This window comes from Lepidochelys kempii, chromosome 8 (assembly GCF_965140265.1).
Source record: "Lepidochelys kempii isolate rLepKem1 chromosome 8, rLepKem1.hap2, whole genome shotgun sequence".
NCBI lineage: Eukaryota > Metazoa > Chordata > Testudines > Cheloniidae > Lepidochelys > Lepidochelys kempii.
In genome coordinates, this window is record NC_133263.1 from 56,131,796 (window position 1) to 56,156,069 (window position 24,274).

The 24,274-nt window shown below is 42.4% G+C and overlaps 1 protein-coding gene across 6 annotated transcripts in view; it reads right to left on the minus strand.

Annotated features, from left to right (window-relative positions):
• The window catches only part of TRMT1L (tRNA methyltransferase 1L), a 64,254-nt gene that overhangs the window by 11,509 nt on the left and 28,471 nt on the right, over window positions 1-24,274 (minus strand). For 4 of the 6 annotated variants that reach the window (XM_073356671.1, XM_073356668.1, XM_073356672.1 and 1 more), the window contains exons 7-16: window positions 20,753-20,876; window positions 18,027-18,106; window positions 16,520-16,769; window positions 14,351-14,563; window positions 11,179-11,366; window positions 7,639-7,717; window positions 6,586-6,752; window positions 5,734-5,793; window positions 4,035-4,161; window positions 3,696-3,946 (exon numbers count right to left, since the gene is read on the minus strand). In XM_073356671.1, coding sequence (XP_073212772.1) covers window positions 3,696-3,946; window positions 4,035-4,161; window positions 5,734-5,793; window positions 6,586-6,752; window positions 7,639-7,717; window positions 11,179-11,366; window positions 14,351-14,563; window positions 16,520-16,769; window positions 18,027-18,106; window positions 20,753-20,876 — 1,539 coding nt within the window. Of the gene's footprint in view, window positions 1-1,145; window positions 3,947-4,034; window positions 4,162-5,733; window positions 5,794-6,585; window positions 6,753-7,638; window positions 7,718-11,178; window positions 11,367-14,350; window positions 14,564-16,519; window positions 16,770-18,026; window positions 18,107-20,752; window positions 20,877-24,274 lie in introns of those variants that run through there. The other 2 variants (XM_073356669.1, XM_073356673.1) reach the window with 2 other exon arrangements.

Below are 24,274 nucleotides of genomic sequence, written 5' to 3' on the forward strand. Positions count from 1 at the left end.
TACTAGACCAGTAACCTTATCAAAGAAAGAAATTAGTTTTGTATGATTTGTCCTTGACAAATCCAGTATTAGCATATATTTAGAACCCTGTTATTCTCTAGGAGCTTACAAATTGATTCATAATTTGTTCCAGGTATCACCATTAGATTGACTGGTCTATGGTTTCCCATGTCCTCTTTGTTCCCTTGTTTAAAGATAGGTACTATGTTTCTCCTTCTCTCGTCCTCTGGGACCGCACACATCCTCCATAAGTTTTCAAAGATAATTGCTAATGGTTCTGTGATTGCTTCAGCTACTTCAAATGCTCTGGTGTGAATTTCATAAGGTCTTGCCAACTTGAATACATTTTAACTTAAACCAAGTCTACACTATCACTTCTGTCAGCAAAATTTATGTTGCTCATGGGTGTCGCTCAGCTGTGCCACTGTAAGACTGGTACAGCTGTGCTTCTAAGCTCACTAGTGTAGACATGACCTTATTCTTTAACCTGTTCTTTCCCTAGTTTGGCTTGGGTTTCTTCCCCTATGTTAATATTGTGTTAAGTATTGGATCACAAATTACCTTTTTAGTAAAGACTGGGGCAAAATATGTATTAAACACCGCAGCCTTCTTGATGCTGTCAGTTATTAGTTTTCCATCCTTAAGTAGAGGACCCACACTTTCCTTGGTCTTTCTCTTGCTCATGTATGTAGAAAACCTCTTTTTATTGCCTTTTATGTTTTTTGCTAGGTGTAACTCATTTTGTCCTACATGTTTGTACAGGTCTTTTGTATTCATTTTCCATTCATGTTTCCACTTTTTGTAGGATTCCTTTTTGATTTTCTGATTCTGATGGAGCCATATTGACTTCTTACTATTTTTCCTATAGCATAAGGATAATTTGCTGTTGTGCCTTTAATCTTGTCTCTTTGAGAAACTGCCAGCTTTCTAAAACTTTTTTCCCTTAGATTTTCTTACTTACCAGCTCTCTGAATTTGGAAGAGTTCCATACTAACAGAGAAATATTGTCGAAGTATGCTTTTTTTGAAGTCCATTGCCCATATTCTGCTGTTCTCACTCATTCTTTTCCTTAGAAACATGAAGTCTATCATTTTGTGATCACATTCACCCCATTGCCTTCGATCTTCAGATTTGCAACTAGTTCCTCCCTGTTAGAATCAAGTCGAAAATCCACCTTCTTAAACAAAAAGTTGCCCCAATACACTCTAAGAACTTACTGGACATTTTGTGTTTTGCTGTATTACTTTTCCATGAATACATACAACTGAAAGCTAATTTGTACTTCTGAGACTTGCTGAACCTTGGCAAGTTAAACTAAAGTTTATGCATTAAGGAGCTAGTTGACTACATGCCAGATTTGCCTCACCAACAAGATTTGGATATTGAGTGTTAAGATAGAGGTATACACAACCTGTTCTCCTAATCTTTGCAGTTAGTTAGTCAACTTTAAAATCATATTTCTGTCTGAAATTGGTTTCAATTCAGTGTTGTTGGATTTCTTTAACTGAAAGATTAGAAACTTTTATTATTTTGCCAGTTTGTTTGCTTTGCATTTGACAACTTCCTGGTTTGTCAGTTTCACTGTATAGTCAAGTTGCTCTGTTGGTGTGAGACTCTTCCACAGCAATAGAGATTAAAAACAAGAATGAGATCTGAAAGCTCCAATAAGGCCAGTATTTAGTTAAAAGGACACTCAATTTGAAACCTTGTCAACTTAAAAAAAAAAATTGAGCTAAGTAATTCCAGGTTCTACAGCTGCTGTACAGACCCCATGTCACTTTTAATGGAATTTTCTTTTTCTTATAAAAAAAGAAAATTTTTGTGTGAACTTTAGCATGAAGTAAGTGGGTACTTTGTGGAAGATTTCTCTGGTGCCTACACTGAACTTGCTTTTTCTCCAGCAGCAGTAAGCCATGCATTATTCACTCCTTCTGTGTTCCCAGTCCTATTAGACTAGTTCATGTACTTTATGCTAAACCTCACACCACTAGTGTTTATTTTGTGGATTTCTGAAAGAAGATTTTTCTTCTATAAGTCAAAGAGTTACATGACTAGTCTTACAGCTTGGCAACGCCTGAAAGTGCTATGTATCACAAATACCCTATCTTGTAGAATTGAGTGGCACAGAATGGCTGAGAAGGAAGTGATAGAGTGGTTCTGTGAGAGGAGGGGGCCGTAGCGGCTGTTAAAACCTGTATCTGAAAGTGTATCTATACTACTTATGCTTTACTGGCATAACTATGCTGGCAGAACCCCCTATTGGAGATATAGCATAAACTGACATGACAGGAAGAGTTCTGCTGGTACAGCTAAGCCACCAGGGAAATGACATTAGCTAAGCCGTCAGAAACTCTCTTCTGGCTGCATGGGGGGAGTTTCTTTTGGCACACTTATGTTGGTTTTTAGGGGGTCTGATTTTTTTCCCCTCAATCTCCTTGCCGATATATAGCTATGTTGCCAAAACTTCATAGACTAAGCCTGAATCTAAAATTATTACCCTTGCTGTATGGAAGATCCTGTTTTAAAAGCAGTATAAGACAGTTGTTCCTAGATCAGAACTAGCGAATGACAGAAGTCTTGAACCAAACTCTTCGTTCTAACAGTTGGAAAAACCCACACAAAAATGAACTGTGTGATTTTATGGCTGAAGTAATTACATATTAACTTTTTAAAAAGGAGTGACTATTTATTAAATGTGTTTTTTCAACCTATATCACAAGAGATGGTTCTAATAGTGAAAATAACCTGTTTATGTACAAATTTAATCATTGACTTGTAAAAGGAATCTCACAAGCAGGTTAAATTAGATAACTGACTAGAGTGCAGATGTATTGACTTAATCATCAAATAGTATTGGTGACCATTTAAATGCAGGATGAGTTAAATCCTGGTGAATTAACTCTTTGCCACTCAGTCCTCTCTCCCCAATAGCTTGCCAGATTTTTCCTTTATTACCAGCAGGTAATTGTTGTTTTGTTCAAAGTAGTTAATTCACTTGAAATATATAGCTATGTAGAGCTAAAAATAAAAATTCAAATAGCAAAAAGTTTAATTTCATTCCTGATCCACTTGCCTCTAGGTCTTTGCTTTTAGGTAAAAGTTAAGTTTGCTACCTAAGGATATACTTGTACCTATTTAAAATGTTCTGGCTTGCTTAAATGTAATACCACATTTTATAGTGCAACATTTTTGGTGTCTTACAGACTTGACCTATTGCTAAACTCTAACCAATCAAGCAGCAGGCATGATGGCCGATTTCATACTTCGGTTATGCTCTAGCAACACTTAAGGAAATGCTTAAGACTTTTGGCCCCATCGCTTATCCGCTGTACTGGAAATTGCACTAGGAGTTTGAATAAGGCTTTTCGAAGAGCTGGGGGTAGTCACAAAATGCCAGTGTTTAAAAGAAAGACGAGCATAAAAGTCAATACCCTCTAACAGTTTCTTTCTCCACTCTAATTGTAACTTGACCATATGTATTGTGATCAATTACAAGTTCTTCTGTGTAATTCTAAAATGTCTCCCACGCATTTAGATAACTGGAAACCCAAGCTTTCAAAACCAGTTCTGTAGATTGGTTTACATGAGTAGGGCTTAGTTGCAAATCTCAAATTAACACATTATTTGCATTCAGCAGCAATAAAGTTATCGTGATAGCTGTCTTTTGTGAACATAAAGAGTGCTTCCTGATTTACCATCTTCTGTGAACTCCATGTCTCCTGACTTGTCATCTACAGCAGCTTGGACATTGTCTCCTGCCTGGGCATCTTCAGTGGACTGGACAGGGCCTTCTGCCTGCCCCCCAGTGTACGTGGGTGTGCTGTACTTCACAAGGATAGATTTAAACTGTGCCAAAGGTGCATTTGTGCGAACTCCCATGGGATCAAAATGGGTTCGGCTTACTCTATACCCAGCTTGGGACAGATACTGTAAGAACTTGTTTAACCTGAAAAAATTAGAGAGAAAGTTATTACTGGTTAGTTGGTTTCAACACAGATTTTGTTGGAAATCAGAAACTGGAACGTGATCCTTACTTTGGCATGTTCATTCCTTTGATACTGTGTCTATGGATATTATAGTAAAATGCAGGGTGCTCAGCATTGCTTTCGGACTTCTGTCTTTTCGCTATGTTTTTACTCATTTCATTACTTTTCCTTTTACCTAAAACACAGAAATGCTCATTAGGGGCAAGATTCAAAATGTAGTTCCTCAACCTCTGCCTAACTCTGTAGCCACCCAAAAAATCAACTACTGAGTATGCACACAGTTGCTTCAGTCCAGGCAGCTGGGTGTCTAAGTCCAGTGGGATCCTCTAACTAAGTATTCCCCTGCTTATCTGGCAGGTGCTCTCAGAAGCCACCTACTGGATCAGGCCCCACAAAAGAAACCGAAGATAGTGGTGCCAACTTATAACCTTTAACCCAATAGCTGGAGCCCTCACCTGGGATGTGGGAGAATTTGCCCCTGATATGAAGAAGAGATTTGAACTCTGGTCTGCCTCCCAGGAGAGTACCATAACCAGCGTGCCAGGGGGTATTTTGAGGCAGATCTCTCTTCTGTTGAAACTGTTCCACTGTATATAATTAACATGTATTGGGCCAGAGTAATCCACTAGGTACACGGGAGACCCATGTTCCAGAATGCTCCAGTACATATTTATTTATATATAGTGGAACAGCTTCAACAGGAGAAATAGAAAGCCCAGTGGTTAGGGTACTATCCTTGGAGGGGGAGACCAGAGCTGAAGTTTATTCTTGACATCGGTGGGAGGGGACAATCAAACTAGGTCTCCAATATGGTAGGTGAGTGCTCTTAGCACAGGGCTAAATTATATACATTTGACTAGAGCTATTGTAGCACTTAGTGATGATGCCACCCAGTCTGTGCACGAGAAAGGTGCATAAGCCCTTTCTCGCAAACTTCAGGAGAGGGTTCACGGCTGTGAATCCTGAGTGGAGGGAGGTGCTACCCTCCAGTCCCGAGTTAGGCACGTAAGTCCCTCTGAGGAGCAGGGCTCAGGACTCGCCCCTCTCCTTGGCATTTTGTAGTGGCTATCTTAGACAGCTCTGTGAGCTGGATTTTGTGGATCCCTAACTCTCCCCCGCATTGTAGAAGGAGCACTGGTGCCCAACTCTGAGCTGTGGCTTTCACTAAGCAGTAGAGTACTGAAATGATAAGTGTTGCAATGCAATGCTTAACATTTAAGTCCCCTGTGGGGAACTCACCTTAGGCCTCTCTTGCTTTTCTTTAGGTAGCATTCCTGGCTTAGACTGATTGAACTAAAGCTACAACTACACCACTTCTAGGGGGAAAAAAACTCTCATTCCTTAAAAGCTGAAGGGGATCTAAAATCTAGTCTAGTTTAATAGATAATTTTAAAGTTTTCTGTAACTTTCTTCCATAGGAGCCAAGGGCTGCACAGATAAACTAGACTTGCAAAAGTACATAGTGCACTTCATGCAATAATGGCTCTTTGTCTTTCCCAGCAAATACTAGTTTGGGTAAAGATATAATATTTTTAAAGTTTCATTAATCTTTACTGGAGGTGAACCACTGAGCATATTCATTTAAAAAAAACAAAAACCTTTAAAAGTTGGGGCCATCACAAGCCAAGGTTACAAAAACCATTCTATCCCCACCTTTAACACCCCATCCCTCCTTCATTGATTGTGGTTATCTGCTAGCACAAACCACAAGGGGTGTACATGCAGTTGTGATGGATGAACCACATACCTTGTACCACATAGTAGTCAGCTGCAGTATCTGGTGTTTTAATAAAGACGCCACATTCTTCTAGAATACAGAAGTCAAAATTAAATCTGTTGTGTGACAAAACATTTTAAATAGATTTTATTTTGCTACCTTATAAAGGGATCCACAAAAATTTGAAAGGGCAAAATCCCAAACTTTCTAGACAAAGTAAAAGGTGTAAAAATGATAGAGGCAAAAGGATAGGTAATAGGTTATGGAAACTTTCACTAAACATTATCAGTTTGAATCTGGCACAGGACAATATTCAAGTAAAATTACTATATGGTGATTTATCTGAAGTGAACTGGTAGCCTCTAGTCTGTTCTTATTAGAATAGTATCCCACTGTAGACAGCCATCTCAATCACCCCCCGCATTTGGCAGTCCCTGTAGAGAAGTCCAGGATTGACTGAGCATGAAGGGCAGAGTCCCATCTCACTCAAAGGGGAGGAACTTCCCCCTCAGGGCTGCAGTACGAAGGCTAGTATATGGGAAGCTTCTGCTACTGCTGCCTGTTTTGTGAATAAATTGGACTACAGGACTGTCAGCGTGGCACCTTGTGTCAGCACTGGTTTACTTAATGTAGGATTTTTCCATACTGGTTCAAGTCTAGCACCCTGTGTCGAGCAAGCCTTAACAGCAGAGGTTTAAAGAGTATGACAAAAGCCCCATAATATGGCAAGACTGTTGTCCCATGCTTTGTGATAGGGAACATGTTCCTAATCTTCTTTTAACATGCACCGCTATAGTTACTTTTGCTCAAGAAATTTTCAATTGGTTTTAGACATTTAAAAATCCCATGAGTTTTTGTAAGCAACTTGCCATTTTATCTCACCTTGTTTGTTCTGGCTGGCAGGACCATGGATTGAAAACTGTTTTAGAGTTGTACATTCTGCTTCACAGATTAGTGTCTTTACAAGTGGCTGAATCTCATCTAAGCCGTGCTGAACAGCTTCAAACAGCATTCTTCTGAGGAATCCAGTGTTAAAGAGGGACCCTGACCTGGACAGTGCAATAGAATGCCAGTAAAAATAAGGAGACTGGTGTATGACAAAGTATTTTGATTTATAGCAAAAGGCCTTTGCTCCTTTAGAAGTGGTTTCCACAAACTGAGTAGCTGCTGAACTATACTTATATTAACAGGGTACATAGTTTGTGATACTATTAAAATTATTTTTGTTTTAGGTAGTGGCAGTTCAGAGTCATGGCTTGAAAGTTAAGATCTTATGAGTGTTAAGCCCAGTTCTGCCACTGACTTACTGTGTCAACTGGGGCAAAGTCACTTCATCTCATTTCCCCACGTGTAAAATGGGAATGATACCCATATCACAGGGATGCACTGTCAAAATTAGGGTGGTGTACTAATAGTATTTAGAAACAGTAAAAGCAGGGCTAGTGCAAAGGATTAGTTCTGTTTCTATAATCTAGTTCTGAAATGCTCACATTTAAATTTAACTATTCTTTCAATCCAAAAAAACCAAGGATAAACACCATTGCTGTTTACCATTTAACAGTTCAAGTTATTTTATACTACTGGAAGTGCATAGGTATTTGATATTATGTAAAGGCACACCAAGTTAGTTATCAATTACAGTTCAATATATACTAGTTCTCTGGTCGCAAAACATCAAGCTACTCAGCCAGATTCTCCTGTGCAGTGTAATTGTTTTAATATGTCCAGGATGTGAAACTGAAAACTAGTTCACTATTGTTTATTTAGTAAACTCACTGCTTGCTGTCTACCAATATGACTAGGGAAACTCATTTTTTTTTATTACTCAGCTCTCCAATTAAATAACCAGCTGCCAAGGCCATCTCAGTTGCTAGCTATAAACTTACTGCTTTATGAACAAGCTTTCACTTTTGTTAGGCTGTGTGCTGTACCTACCACAGAGGACCAAGCTCTACTGCTGTCTTCCCAGGCATACTGCCATGGCAGTCACAAGATAGTTGCCGGTAAGGGTTTTCTGTTACAGAAAACAGAATTAAAGTGAGTTCTATAGATTAAGTTATTTCAAAATACAAACAAAATGAAAGATGTTTTAGATACTAGAAATGTTGAACCCACCAAGAAGTGATTCTGCCTAAGTAGAGGCATTTAATAGGATGAGCAACATCAGAACCCAAAATACACAAACAACTGTAAAAATGCCTGAGACACCAACTTTTATTAATGTTGTTACAAGTTACTAACTGGTGTCCGCTGGAATCTAATGAGGGGCATTGTAACTTTAGTTATTTTTAAATTAAAATAAAACAAACCCAGAGCTCCATATTACTTGGTATGTGTTTTAAATAACTGCTTCTAGCTAGTGGGTTAGAACTTTCCACTGCAAAAACAAGTTTAAACTAAAAAAGCTTTTCAAGAAAAATTGTATCATGCAAAAAATTGTTAAAATTATGGTTGCCTATGTGCACAGAATTCAGTTGACTCATAGCATTTTCATGACAGCCATAGCTCAGCTCCCTTGCGCATATGTACTAGGTTGAAGGACTCTGAATGCTGTTAATTTGTCCATTTAAAATCTCAGCTATAACACTGCACCTATACAGGTGACAATTTTATTTCTGTTCTTAAGAATGAAAGAAAATGTGATACTTATTGCAGTCTAATGCTCACATAGCCAAAAAATGCATCATTGTCTTAAGGAAGTGTTAATACCTTAACAGCCCAAGACATCGGGCCCTTAAAGTACAATGAGAAATAAGATAGGATTAGACATTCAAATAAGATACAGCTAAACAACTGGTTTCAGAGTAACAGCCGTGTTAGTCTGTATTCGCAAAAAGAAAAGGAGGAGTACTTGTGGCACCTTAGAGACTAACCAATTTATTTGAGCATAAGCTTTCGTGAGCTACAGCTCACTCACTGGATGTACTCTGGAGCTTCACAACTCAATACATTCTCAAACTGCAGAATAATCTTGTGTGCACTATCTGTATATACCAAACTGTTCCTAAAAATATTTCAGATATGCAAAAGGCATGTGTCTTCATTAAGAACTAAATATTTGATTTATCTGAAGTTTGAGTAGTAAAGATCTTTGGGAAAATACTCAGTGAATATTTTTTTTACATCTCAAAAACATGGCAGATGTTTTGTTAACACCCTTTTTTCGTAACCTTACCCCTCCAACGAAACAACCAACCACCACCAGTGCGGTAGAGAAGCAGTATGAGAAATTCCAACAGAGTAATTTTCCAGAAAGTTTCAAGACAAATGCACATTTTGACTTTTGTCTAAATCATGACAGGTCTAAATGACCAAAGTACCATATTCATGTTCCATGTAGAAAAAGGCTCCTTGACTAGAGGGAACATATGAATTAATAGTCGTTTTAGATACTTTGAAACAGTAGGGTGGGAAAAAAACAAATGGCTTTGAACAGGTGGATGATATGCAAAGACAACTGCTAAATGTACTCTGATGGATAGCCCCAATTGTTTCAAAAGACAGTAGATAGTAGGAATAGAAAACTCCAAGGGTTCAAAGTACCTCTGAATAGACTATAATGAAAAATGCTTTCACTGAGGTTGTGTAAATCAGTCCTGTGGAAGCCTTTGTGCTCTGGGTTAGAATGTCTTGTGCTCCTTTCTCCAGTTTAGTCAGCTAATCTCCATGCTGTCAGAGGCAGAGACACTAGATCCAAGCCCCCGGTCCTGTGAAATGACATCAAGATGGCTTGGAAGTGGTAGAAGGGTATGGAGGGAGAAGTGCATCAGAAGTTGGAGTACCAGAACTGATATCCCCAGGCCATTATCAGCTGGAGCTTGTCCTTTGGCATCTTCCTGAGAACTCTGGGAAATAACAGGATAGGGGTGAAAGGATCCCTTTCTGATCAGCAATGCATCTTCCCTAGGAGCAAAAAACCAGCAGATTGTCATGAGGCGGGATGGGGTAGGCTATTGCCAAAGAAGGGGAGAAGAGGTACAGATCCTTGAAAATCAGTCCAAGACTCTTGACAGCAGCATGAATCCTTCCCTCCTTGACCAGAAGAAAAATGTGTGCTTTCAGTAGTGGTAGGGCATCTCTGCTTCTGGAAACAGTCTCTTAGAAGAGGCTGGAGCCATCTGGTGGTACGAGTAAGACAAGGGAGGTCTCTGGCTTGGGAAAGGTAGAATCCTTCCTTATTTCTTGCTCAGAGCTGTGGTATAAAGCTCTAAGGATCAACTTGAAATCATTCAGAAAGGATAATTTCTTGTTCATTGTTGAGTTAAAAACATAATGGCCATCTTAGGTTGACTTACTGTAATCACAGCCCTGAACTCATCTCCGGAGTCCAGGGGTAACTTCTTGGCAGACTGAAAGGTTGTATCCAACTGTATCATATTCTGCCAACAGAGCCTGGTAACTGACTATACAGAACTGTAGGCTAGCTGAGTATATTTTTCTTCCGAAAGAGAGTTTTGATTCCTTATACCAGGGGTGGATTTCACAATAAGATGCTGTTTAGATTTTTCATGAGCCACTGCCACTACCAGTGATCCCAGAGCAGGATGAATGGAAACATTACTTGAACCCCTTAGGGGCAAAATGACTTCCTCGATGAGGCTGAAATGGAGGCTGGGGTCTACCAGAGGTCCTTGATCAGTGCAAGAATACCCTTATTAATGGGCATTGCTAAATGGCCCTGAGGGAACAGATGAAGAATATTGAATAACAGGGATGTTCCTGGACTATTTCCAATGGAATCTCAGAATCCAATATGTTCTTCGTAGGTTTCTCCATCAAAACCAGCTTCAAACAAGTTTTGCAGCTTTGTGTGTGCACTTGGAGAAAGGTTTACAAATAGTAAATTGTCAGTGATATGAGTCTCCCCTAGACAAAAGATACATTTATTGTGCCAATCATTCAGAGGCACAGGCAGGGTAGGTTTTGAAACCTGGAGACCTAGGCTCAGCCATTAGAGATACCTTGGCCTAGAGGAGACTGAAGAATTTTTATTTTTCTGTGCAAACAGGCCAAATGAAATTTAAGAACAAGAATATAAGAAACTAATTACAACAAGAATGCTGCAGGGAAGCAGTTAGACACAGTGTTGCTTCATCCCGCTGCCACAAGTGGGAAGAGGGAAATGAGGGGCAGTTGAAGCTGCTCTACTCTTTAAGCCCCTGGTGCTGTGGGGTGAGGGCATGCAGGGTGCCATGGGTAGCCTTAATGGATACTGCTCGTCAAAAGATTCCAAGCTTGTGCACCCACACCTACAGTGGGATTCATATAACAGTTACTCAAAGAACCTTAAAGGATTATAATCAAAATACTCTCCCCTTTATGTGTATGACCATTATCACAATGCTTTATAAGAAATATTTCTAGTGAAAGCAAGTATTTTGACATGTTGGAATTTACTACGTGCCTAACATAGGTACATACAATAAACATGCAGGGATTATACCTTTAAAAGAAACCCAAGGAAAATCCATTTACCTTCTACCATATTACCCTCCTGAAAAATCCTCTCCTCACACCACTGGCAGTGGATAAGATACCGAATTTTCTTGACTGAATCATCTGCAGGAGATGGTCCCCTCAAAACTCTCACCACTACTAGGACAAAGTGTTCTAGAGCTACTGCAAGCAAAACTTCAATGCCTTTGTTACATCGAGCTGCAGCTCTACAAAAGCAAAAAGATAGCATATTACCATAGGAATTCAACAAAGACTAATTTTCCCAGCTGTTCCACCATGTGCAATATATATATTTATGATCATCCATTGTTTGGAAAAATCCTACACTATCTATAAACAGCCTCCACTTAGACTGTTGGCTCTGAAGGGCAGGGGTCATCTTTTTGTTCTGTGTTTGTATAGAGCCTAGCACAGAGGTGGGCAAATTATGGCCCGCGGGACTGTCCTGCTCAGCACCTCCTGGCTGAGAGGTTAGCCCCCGGCCCCTCCGCTGCTGTTCCTGCTTCCCCGCGCGGGCAGTGCGGCTTGTACCCACCCACCTCCCTGGCTTTCCAATGAGCCTGTCCTGCCGCTCTGAACAGCATGGTGAGGGGGCGGCGGGGGTTGGATAAGGGGCAGGAGGTCCCAGGGGGCAGTCAGGGGACAGGGAGCCGTTGTATGGGATGGAGGTTTGGGGGGATGGGGGAGGCGGTTAGGAAACAGGGAGGGTTGGATGGGGCATGGGGTCCTGGGAGGGGACGTTCAGGGGACAAGGAGTGGGAGGAGGGGGGTTGGATAGGTCGGGAGTCCCGGAGGGGGCGGGGGGGTTGGATAGGAGTGGGGGTTTAGATAGGAGTGGGGGGTCCCAAGAGGGGGCAGTCAGGGGACAAGGAACGGGGGGGTTGGATGGGTCGGGTTCTGAGGGGGGCAGTCAGGGGGCAGGAAGTGGGAGGGGGAGGGGGCGGGGGCCAGGCTGTTTGCGGAGGCACAGCCTTCCTTACCCAGCCCTCCATACCGTTTGACAACCCCGATGTGGCCCTCGGGCCAAAAAGTTTGCCCACCCCTGGCCTAGCACAATAGGGTGCTGGTCCATGACTTGGGTTCCTCGATGCCGAGAAGACTTGGAGGGATAGACTTCAAAGGAAAGATTACAGAAAGTAAATAAGTAGATCTAAGTTAAATGAAGACTAAGGGGAGATAAATCACTAGCTACTAGTATCTGAACTGGTATACACCAAGAAAAGACAGGTTTCAGAGTAGCAGCCATGTTAGTCTGTATTCGCAAAAAGAAAAAGAGTACTTGTGGCACCTCAGAGACTAATGTTAATCTAAGGTGCCACAAGTACTCCTTTTCTTTTTACCAAGAAAAGAGGAATCCTTTAGGGTACTTTGGAGGGGTGTAATTAGAAGCAAGGTGAAAATTAGCAAGGAAAATTTAGCTTGACACTCTGGAAAAGTTATTCCAATATGAGGTCTCAGCCTGCGGTGTGGTTTTACAGGGACAGATGAAACCCCTAGTGCTAGAATCAGTTAAAAGTTAAATGGGATATAGCACTGGAGAATATGCTATAGGGAATAAGCTAGCATGGGCAAGGAGCTGGACAAGACAATCTAAACAGGTCCAATTTAATATAATTGACTATGGAGTCTGTAACAGGGTAGCTTGCTCTGTGGGTTGGAGAGCATAGGACTAAACCAGTCTGATTACCGAATGAGTCCCACTTGAGGGGAATGAGGCTTAAGTGATGATAAAGCCCAGCTGGGGAAAGGGCTGGAGAAAGAACGAGGCAGAAAGCTCAGACAGTAAGGAAAAGTTCTACAGGCATGAAGGCCCGTGAGAGACCCAGACCAAAAAGGGAAGAGTCTGGAAAAGTTCTCCCTGTAGAGAGGCCTGGGAAAGATCCTGTTTATGCAGGGACAAAATGGACATACCCAAAGGAGAACTTAAGAGACTATGTAGGAAGTGGCCCATGGAAAACTGTAGCTCAGGTAAGGGAGCAGACCTGTCTGTTCAGTACAAGACCCCTGGACCGGAACCTAGAATAGAGGGTGGGATTGGGTCCCCTACTGGCTCCAAAGAAAGGGGCATATAAAGCCTTCCACAATGGTTATTGAGCCCAGCAAGGGGGCTACAGGTCCTGTTGAAAACAGGGTGAGGAAGAACTCTACAGAGGGGGAAGAATTTTTGTTTGTGTTAAAAATATTTTGGAGACTCTTAGTTTGGATGAATATGACCCAAGAAAGGGTGTATTTAAAATAGTGACCCAGCAAGAAGGCCAAGTTTCTGATAGAGAAACCACCACAGTGCTGGAGTGTGCTGCCATGCTACTCCTGGCTACAACGGGGCACCTCGCAGTGAGTGGATTCGTTTACATAGTCTCAAGATCTTTCACACCTAATCTCCCACTCACTCTTCCCTGAACTGATTGTTCCATTATCTTGATCTGGGTTTGTATGTCTTGATTTAGTGTCCAAACCCCCAACTTTCACTTCTGAGTACACTTATGAAGTCACTGGGAATATTTGTACGAGAAAGGACTAATATTATGAACAAGGTTTGCAGGACAGGCACTATATCATATTTGCTTTGTAAGTAGATTTACTTGTAGGTAGTAGATTTACAGCACCAGATCATTTTTTTTCCTTAACCATAATATTTAACCTGTGAAAAATTTAGCCACACTGTGTTTATTGTTTGTAAACACTTGAGGATAGGGGGCCCAGATTTTGGAGTGAATATCTGTTTGCTAGTTATGAAATATACTGTGAAAGTTGACACTAATGAGTTTATTTCCATTTAAACAAATCTAATTTAATGCTCTTTCCCACAGATAATTAATTGCTTTAATAGCTTCTGAAGTATTTATAAAGGCTTAGGCAGCATTAAATCACCACTAAATGAAAAAGGAACTTAAAATCTTCAGATATTCAAGTTTGCATTAGATTACCTTTTCTTTCTGAAGATTAATAATACACTCCGTACCCATTTGCCATCTTGCCAGTCACTTCAGTTTAAAATACTTAAATTGTTCTATAGTAGTGAACTTGAAATCAAGTACAAAATTGATATTTCAATGCCTAATTTGTAGAGCTTAAGGAATTCTGAAAAGCAAAGACACAACTTGCTTTAGCAATCACCAAAAGCATGCATTAGCAATCCTCTTCTACCAGAGCTTAAGAGCTGACCACGATTTCTATGTTTTAATAGTACCTTGCCACAGCAGCAACTACTATTCTAGCTGCCAGTTCCTTGAAGTACTCCGTTCTGACAACGTTACAGCCGTAGTGACGCTGGGCCACATGCTGAGCTTTTGCATACAGAGAACAGATGTCTGTGGATGTCACTGATACTATTCCAAGATTTCTTACATTTCTGAATGCAGAATCCAGGTAGTTCACAGCTGTTCCAAATGGGTCCAGGTGTCTAAAAACAAAATATACACTGAGAAGCATCTCTGGTACATAACTACTTAGCTTTCAAGCTATCAGAGAAAAAAATGGTTTAAAAAAATCCTCACCCATAACATCTGAAGTAAAATAAAAATAGAATTTGATTTTACAACACACCTTCCATACCTCCAACATGCCCAAATAATTTACAAAGCAACAAATTTAGAGGGGGCAGGCAGTACATATTGAGTAATGCAACAGTCATCACACATCCAGCACAATCTCTCTCACATTCTAGTACACTGGATAATTGAACTAAGAAGAATGCTGGCCAAGATACCGGTGTTTATTCTGAAAGACGGGAGAATATACAAATAAACTAACTCCCACAGAATTCAACTGGTTTGTGGATGTTCAGCAACTCTAAGAATCAGACCACTTATTTTGATATCTATGTATGGATTTAGTGCCTGCATTTGGGCACTAACATTTGAATATTTTGGCCACAGATTCTAATTAAATCAGCTATGCTATTTAAGAATGGATTACAATAAGTGATCCATAAACATGCGGCCTTATTAAAAACTACATGCACAGATATGAATTTCAAATTAGCTAAAATTACAGAAAAAATATTCTTATATTTCATTTTTCCCCAAACAGACAAAGTTATACCAAAAATCCACAAGTCTGGCCTAAAATGTTCATACACATTGTGAGGCAAACCTGCAGCCAAACCAGAGCTGCTCACTCAGCTGCCGTGACTTCCCCCTCCAGCAGAGCCTGCAGTGACTCATCACCACGGATCCTAGAAATCCCTTTGCCATGGAAAAATCCAGAATTTGTGTTTTTATAGTCTTTAGTTTTTACATTTTGTAAAAAATGAAAAACTGGGTTCTATGGTACATGTTATCTGAGCCTCCATTATCCAGCTCTCTGTATTAACCGAACCAGAACTTAAAGCCAGAGCCCTGGATGGAGGGGCTTGGGTTGTCAGCCCCCCGTGGCTGTGCTTCCTATTGTGATTAGGGAAACTAAAGTTCAGCATTTCATTATAATCATGGGAAAAACACTCATTTTTATGGGGGTTTTTTTATTGGAGAATTTTGAGGGTTTTTTATTATGGAAAACTAGGATCCCTGCTCATCATTCAGGCATGTTGCAGCAACTCAGTTGCAGGGATTCATCCCGTAAGCAAAGCCTCAGCACTAAGGCATGCTGCAGCAGCCTATTCCTGGGCAGAGCCTGGGTCAGGTGACCCCCAGGCACAGGTATTTCACTGATCCCGCCTGAGCAGCAAGTTAGTCTGTACAACAGCACTACTGAGCCAGGAATCCTCCTGCTGCCTTGCAGTGTTAGTGTCATTAGGCTTCCAGCCTTCTCTTGATCCAGTTCCTGTTCCTGCCCCAGCCTTGTTCCAGCCCACTTCAGCCTTGCCCATTCCTTACTCTGTCCTTGCTCTAGCCCTGCCCTTGCCTCCTGACCTTTGGACTAACTCCAATCCAGCTTCAACCTTTGGCCTGCATCCAGACTCCAACTATGATCCTGATTTGGCTTGTCTATAGACTCTGACATCAGTTCTGACCCACAGCCTATCCCTGGACCCTGATTTCAGCGCTATCCTGGTCCTGACTCTATGGCTGACTTCGACCTTGGTACCTGTTCTCAACCATGGCTCCAACCACCACGCCTGACCACCGAGAACACAGCACCCAACACGCATTACCTGGGTGCTTATTTTCCACTTTGGATGCCAGAAGGACTTAAATGTTTTCCCAGTGATTATTTTTTAAAAGATTTAAAATTGTCTCTATTTACGTAGCACTTCAGTTGCTACAATTAAACTTTTAATAAGCAAATAACCAGCCGCTGTTCGTTGTCTCATCCATTCAGACTTCTCTAAATAACCACTGGGGCAAAAATTAAATTACAGTCAAGATCAAAGCATCGAGTAAAGACAAACTTGTATTAGCAAACACTCTTCACTTACATAAAATCGAAGGATCTCAAGTGCATTATGACATTAGCATCCATTTTTGTCACTTCAATAATGCCTACATTTTCCTCTCCTTCTTCCATAGTTTCATCACAGTCGTCCTCTTCCTTAGTATTCATCATCACCTTCATCTTGTTTAAATGGCAGTTTTCCTGAATCATTGTCACGGAATTTTCATTGAAATCATTAATCGTAACCTTCACAGAATTTCCAAGGTGCTTTGCCCACTGTAATCCCATTATACCTGAGGAGAAAGGCAAGCGCATAATTTTATGGTTGGTTGCATGCAATAGAATAAAGGCCTGGTTCTTGATCCCCTTAACTTCAATAAAACCACAATCAAACCCTAAATGTGCATAATACAGAAATGTGATCCATACACAGGCTTTCATCGTGCAAGAACTCTGTTGACAAACTCCAGCATTTGTGTGAAGACTCACTGAAGTCTATATGGGTACAAGGGTTTGCCTACCCAATTCTCATTACAAGGTAAGTGCCATAGATATAAAAATGCTCTCTGTACTGTGAAACAAATTGGACCTCAAATCTGTAGCAAGTCCCCTGGGCTTGTGCAACAATCTAATGCAGCAGACTGGAACTTCTGTGGCAGAGCAAGATTTAAAAAAACCCCTCAGTTTAATTTAACTGAATGAAACAGGAAAATTAACATTTTAACTAATATAGCAGTCCTTGTTAGTCTGATATTAAATTGTTTTTATGCTGCCCCTAAATTTTAAATTTTTGATGTGTTGCAGATATTTGTAACAACAATAGGTGACTGTATTGTAAAAATTGTTGTGGGGGGAAAACAGGAGGTTTTGATAGCTGGATAGGAGGCAGTTAAGACTTTTGGTGTGGCTTGGAATTGTGCAATAAACACATTAGCAGGACATGAACTGCTGAGCATTTTAGCATAAATGTTGCATTTAAATTTTTGTCTTCAGGTTTTAGAATTAACACCTGATTGAGATCATGGGGACAGTTCACACCTTTCCAATCTATTGTTTCACTGTCTACAGATTCAGGAAGACACCACCACATTGGTTTACATTAATTTCATGGTCAGGATTCTTCTTTATAAATATAGAGACTGGAAACAATTTTTTAAATGAAAGTTTGGATTCAGTGGCACTGTTCTACGACTAGGGGTTGATTCTGAAGCCAAACTCCACAGCTATCGAATCAGAATACATGGGACCTTGGACATAACTCATCAAGTTAAGATGCACGGTACTTCATGCACTTTAAAATGTAAAAATTCTTCCTTTTGAGCATCAGTAACTTCATCTCAAAGATATTTATGGTCCTTTTACACATCTAGAGCCAAATCCTGAACTGGGGAAACACACAAGGAAGTCAAAAGGAGTCTGCCTAAGCAACGACCACATAATACTTAAATATACAATGTCTATTTCTCATGAGAGGGACTTGCTACAAATTGTAAAATAAAATTCGAGATTTAAAGGAAGTAAAATGAGATTCCAAAAGTTTGTTTATTTACCGGTGGCCCCAAATGCATCCAAACATTCTAAGGGGTTCCGTTCTTCAGCCAAAACAGCTAATGCACAGAATATCAGTTGCCTAGAAGATAAAAAGGTGTATAATAAAGTTTAGAGTATGTATTTCACATATTTTTGTTTCTTCCATCTTAGGGTATGGCTACACTACCCGCCGGATAGGCGGGCAGCGATCAATCCAGCGGGGGTCGATTTACTGTGTCGAGTCTAGATGGGATAAATCGATCCCCGAGCGCTCTCCCGTCGACTCCTGTACTCCACCACCGTGAGAGGCGCAGGCAGAGTCAACGGGGGAGTGGCAGCAGTCGACTCACCATAGCGAAGACACCGCGGTGAGTAGGTCTAAATACATCGACTTCAGCTACATTATTCACATAGCTGAAGTTGCGGAACTTAGATCGATTTCCTCCCCCCCGCACGGTAGACCAGGGCTTAGGGTAATTTGTTCCAGCAACAGGTTTTGCAATAACTGGGCTTAACAGCCACCAGAAGGTTTTCTAAAGCTTTTACTACCTTAAACAGCATTTGTAGGTCTCAGAGTACTCAAATATTCTTAAATTAATTCCAATGATAACTTTCTAGGAGTGCTGACTTTAACACTTATCCATGGAGCACTGAGATATAAAACACCACTATATCATGGTTTCTTACTATGATTAGTGAGTCCATGTAGCAGGCAAATTTGGTATGCAGCCTAATTGTTTGGGCATTTAAAGTATCAACTGCTGGCCTAAGGGCTTGTCTTCTTGTACCGCTGCAGTGCTTTAGTGAAGATACTACTATGCCAACAAGACAGCGTCTCCCGTCAGCATAGCTATTGCCTCTCAGGGTGGTGGATTAACTATGTTAATGTGAGAAGTTGTCCCATCGACACAGCGGTGTCTAAATTGGGGGTTAGGTCGGTATAACTGTCACTCAAGGGTGTGCATTTTTCACACCCCTAAGTGACGTAGTTATACCAATATAAATTTGTAGTTTATACCTGGCCTAAGAGTTTGTAGTGGAATGGAATCCTTCACAGTGTGGCAAAAAAGTAGTATGAAAGATAAGAACTTGAGATTCCACTTGCTGGTTAGACACCACTGACTGGGGTTCAAGAGAATATGCTGTTTGTTTGGGGTTTATGCTGCTTTCTATAGGAAGTTAATGTGCTCTATGAAAGAACAGACCAGAGAGATTACTGGTGGTGGGTTTGTTTTTTTTTAAAACCATTCACTGCTAATAACAGCTGTCTGGAAATAACCATCAGTCTTCCTAGACTGACCTGAGAAATTTCCCCAGACAGATTCAAAATTATCTTTGGCAGTGTTCCTTCTGGAGAAGGACCCTGATAATGACTGAAGGGTAGTTGAACTTCAGTGTTTCAGGGAACAGGCTTTGGTATTGCAGCAATAGGGTGAGGTTATGATTTTTCTGAGGACGAAATGACTACCCACTCTACTGACATTAAAACGAGTGATGTGAAGAGGAGCTAGAACAGAGGTGGGCAAACTACAGCCTGTGGGCCACTTCCAGCCCACAGGACCGTCCTGCCCGGCTCTTGAGCTCCCGGCCGGGGAGGCTAGCCCCCAGCCTCTCCCCTGCTATACTCCCTCCCCCGCAGCCTCAGTGCACTGCGCCACCAGTGCGGGAGGCTGCACAGCGAGGACAGGGGAGAGCAGGAAGGGAGGCTCATCTACAGTCTCAGGGGAGCAGGTGGGCGGTGCGGGTTGTGGGAGTGCGGCGAACGCGGGCGGAGGACTCAGGAGGAGCACTGGGTAGCCGCGCAGCTGACTGGAGAAAAGCGGAGCTTTGAAGGGGAAACCCGCTGCTTCTCTCTGGCTGCGCCTCTGCCCCTGCTCCTCCCATGTCCTCTGCCTGTGTTCGCAGGGTCACATTTTGAAAGGGGCTTGGGGGGAGGGGGTTGGATGCGGGGGGTCCCAGGGGCCTGTCAGGGGACAGGGGGCGGGGAAGTCAGGGGGCAGGGGGGGTTGGATAGGGGATGGGATCCCGGGGGGGCAGTTAGGGGTAGGGGGGCCCCAGGAGGGGGCAGTCGGGGGACAAGGAGTAGGTGAGGTTGGATGGGTCGGGGGTTCTGAAGGGTAAAGTAGGGGGCGGGAAGTGGGAGGGGGTGGATAGGGTTAGGGGAGGCACAGCCTTCCCTACCCGGCCCTCCATACAGTTTTAGAACCCTGATGTGGCCCTCAGGCCAAAAAGTTTGCCCACCCCTGAGCTAGAGGAAAGAATCTACTCCAATAAAGTGGGACCTATAAAAAGGAGTCCTAGGATATGAGATATGTATGTAGTATGCTCATGCCTTAGCTGTGCTGGAGGAGAGCACTTAAGTGGTGTCTAGTCACAAAAACTCAAAGGAAAACATTTCACTGAATAGGTTTTTTGAGTTCTCAGGTGTGGTTTATATTGGTTTTTCCCCCTCAAACTCCCACGCTGCTGCATAAGCTAGCATCTTTATTTCCTTAGAAACTGGAACACATTTTGTTCTGAAGACCATTTCTGTTGTTTTAGAAAAGTCTTCCCAGCAGTATATAAGGAAGATAGGTCAGTGAGCAAAATTAGAAAAGCATCAAAATGGAGCCTTCCTATATTGGGCATCTTATTTTTACTGCTTGAAAAATGTTATTCCTCTAGACATCATAGTGGGCTGTTTACTGGGATAATTCTTTTAAGTGAGAGCATTTTCTTTGCAACCTCTCCCCACTAACCCCCTCACCTGTTGAGTTTCATTTTGGGATTAAAATAGGAATCTGATTTCTGAGGTGTGGAGTAGTTAGGAAGAACTTGTACATCTGTGTCTGCCTCTTTCAGCACTTCATGAGAAGACTTAGGAGCAGGGGCTAAAAAAATATTTTAGGAGAGGAAAGAGAGTTAATACTAATTTGTATTTGTACATTTTAGCTATAAAATTCAAAAAAGATCTTTCAAATAATTAGGGCCCCAATCCCACTGATACATAACAATGTTAACACATGAAAACCAGCCTATTACCGTTTGGTGCCAGGAAAGGAGATCACAGCTAGTTTATATTCAGGACATTGGCAGACTTGGGGCCAAATTCTACCCTGATTTACACCCTATAAAATGCCATAGTTTCATCATACAAATTTCTTTCACAGAATTACACCCCTTCAAGAACTCGTTCAAGTTGAATAGTATGAGATGCTGCAGGAAATACATTCTCTCATAACAAAAAATACCACTGAGCTTCTGATAGTACTCCAGTCACTTCTTGATAACTAAAAAGACAGAAGGGCTAAAGTCAGTCCAGGATTTCAGAGACCTTCATTTTTACCTGAAAAATTCAGAATAGTTTCTGAAACAAACCATTACTCTCCTATAGGCAGAAAATTGGCTATATACTCTGAACCTTGCAAATGTACCCTCTCTGGCAGGATCACTGAAGACAGGTTTTCTATTTTGCATACTTGAACATAGAATACTGCCATTTCAGTAGAATCATACTAACTGAGAATTGGAGAGAGAATGTATCCATGTGCTGTGTACTCCTTCTACTGCCTTAATCCAGCCTGGACAAGTGAGGTGTCTCACAAATAAGATTTTTTTGTAGCTCTGTCTAGGTACTTAGATATCCTGGGGATCAGGAACATATAACTGCCTCCCACATATTTATTGCTTAGATATTTATATAAATTCTCCCCAACCATCCATAAAATTGAAATGAAATATTTCATTTTTAATACAAATTGATTAGACTTTTATGGCATTTTAACCAACAGGACTACATTATGAAGAAATGAAAAGGGGAAGGAGCAAAGATGAAGAACTTCACAGTTTATACTGTGATTTCCATTTGTCAATCTCAGAATTACACAGGTGTGGAAGTATTATCTCCATTTTGTAGATGGGGGGGGGAAGTGAACCATAAAAGTTGAGAGATTGATCCAAGTCCAATAATTAGTGAGAGGATTTGGGAATAAAACCCAGATTTCCTAACTCCCAATCCCATACTCAGTTGATTAGATCACCTTTTCCCCCTAAATGAAGAAGAGCATGTTTGTGTGTGTGTGTGTGTGTGTGTGTATATATGCGCATGCATGTGTGTGCACACGCGCGCATGTACACCGGACCCTCACTAGAACACGCTTCTATATAGCGCAAATTCGCATATAACGCGGTCGCGACCATGGATCCCAAATTTAATTACTTTAATTGCAATTCATTTTAACGCAGTCCCCGCCTTAACACGGTATCGCGCATGGATCCCGAATCCCGCGTTCTAGCGAGGATCATGTGTGTGTGTGCGCGCATGCGTGCCTATATATGTGTGTGTGTGGGAGGGCCAATGATAGGTTCACTTTCTACAATGACCTGTTCATATGGCAGCATCAGAATGGGAACTACCTTTAATATTACGTGCCCTTCACATGGCAGTGGTAGAGAGGACACAATAAAAGATGGATGAAGAGGACAGAGAGGAGCAGAACTGCCTAACTTACCAGCTAGAAGAGTAATAACTGTTCTTCTTCGAGTAATAGTCCCCTATATGTATGACAAATGCAGGTGCACATGCATGCCATGCACCAGAGCCAGAAGTTTCAGAGGAGCAGTGTCCATTGACCCGCACGGCCACCTTATGTTGTTATGTGCTCCATGTGAGGTTATAGGGGTTTGTGTGGGGCGACACGCCCTCGGTTCCCTCTCACCACATGGTTGGAATCAGAATCCTCTCTTCGTGCTCGTGCACTCTATGAGAATGATGGTCCATTGTAGATAGTTAGTGAGTTCTGATTCTTTCTTTCCATACTTCTGTAAATACGTTAGTTTATATAGTAGCCCCTCACAGGGCGTATCCTGACCCATTTGGGGGAATATGCCCCACGTTCTGGGGTTCAAGAACTGCACCTCGTGCCCTCACTCGTTCTCTGTGAGCAACAAGCACATGCGCTGTTTCTAATGCCTGGGTAAGACACACTGTCACATGCAGTGATATCTGCAAGTCCTTCCCATCAAGGACTCGCAACGCTTGTCTTCAGCGCCTCTGTAAGTTCTTCATAGTGGAAGCGCTCCAGCCTCGTGCAGAGTTTGATCCCAGAACATTCGTGCTGGTGGTGCACTGCCCATGACTGGCGGTAAGCGCCCTGGCCTCGGCTTCACACCTGGACCCATCAGCACCACTGAAACACAAGAAGGCACATAAGGACAGTCACAAGCGCTCTCATGAACACTGCAGCAGGTCCCCGTTGCAGACCACTGAGCCACACTGTGTTTCCTCCCCAAGATGGGTTTGGTCGGATGGTGACCTGCACTGCCACCCCCTAAGCCAGAGGGCAAGGAAAAGCAGAAGCGAGACCCACCAGCTCCTGCGAGGACCAAGGGTCTCAACAGCCTGCCCGTGTGCACTACTCAGCCATGGCAGCAGTCTCCAGGCTGGGCTCTGCATACCCCGCCTCAGAGTGGCAGAGGATAGGATGTGTTCTCAACACCAGGCCAGATGGATCCGCTGGTCTCCTTGTCCCATCTCAAGCTGTCGTACCCGCCCTCGCTGCTTTTTTCTGCCTCCTGGCCACCTTCACCAGCGGCTGAGTCACTCCTCCTCAGCTGCGACCCACTCCCGGCGATCGTGGTACCACCCGCACTGATGGCTCCACCACTGCTGGAGCCTTCTTCAGACTTGGAGGGCTTCTCAGCAGAAGAGACATCCTTCTTCCCAGTCTCTCGGCGTAATGCGGACTCTCAGGCTCACATGCCTTTTCCGGCTCCCTATGCTCCGGGCTCACCTGTGTGGTACTCGTATCCATGGGACCCGCAGTACTATTAAGATCTGGCCTCATGGCATCACTGGCCCATGTGGGACTCCATCACTGCTTGGACCCACCATCGGTGGCCTCATACCAGAACCACCTCAGCCCCTCCGCCGGCTCCAATGGTCTCAGACCCGAAAGAGGACCCAATGTTTGATCCGGTACCGCCAGCCCAGACAGCAGCCTCTTCTCTCCAGATGAGGCCCTGATCCCTCCGACCCTCTTGCCTCCTGACAATCCCCACCAGTACCAGGAGCTGGTACAGAGCATGGCCTTTGACTTGGGCATCCCTCTAGAAGAGGTCCAAGACCAACTGGACCAGTTGTTAAACATTCTTCAGCCCCATGGCCTGACACACGTAGCTCTGCCCATTCACAATACTGTTCTACAACCTGCAGGAGCAGTGTGGCACATGCCGGTATCCTGCACCTGCACACCCAAGAGGGTAGAAGGCAGGTGCTTCGTACTGGCTA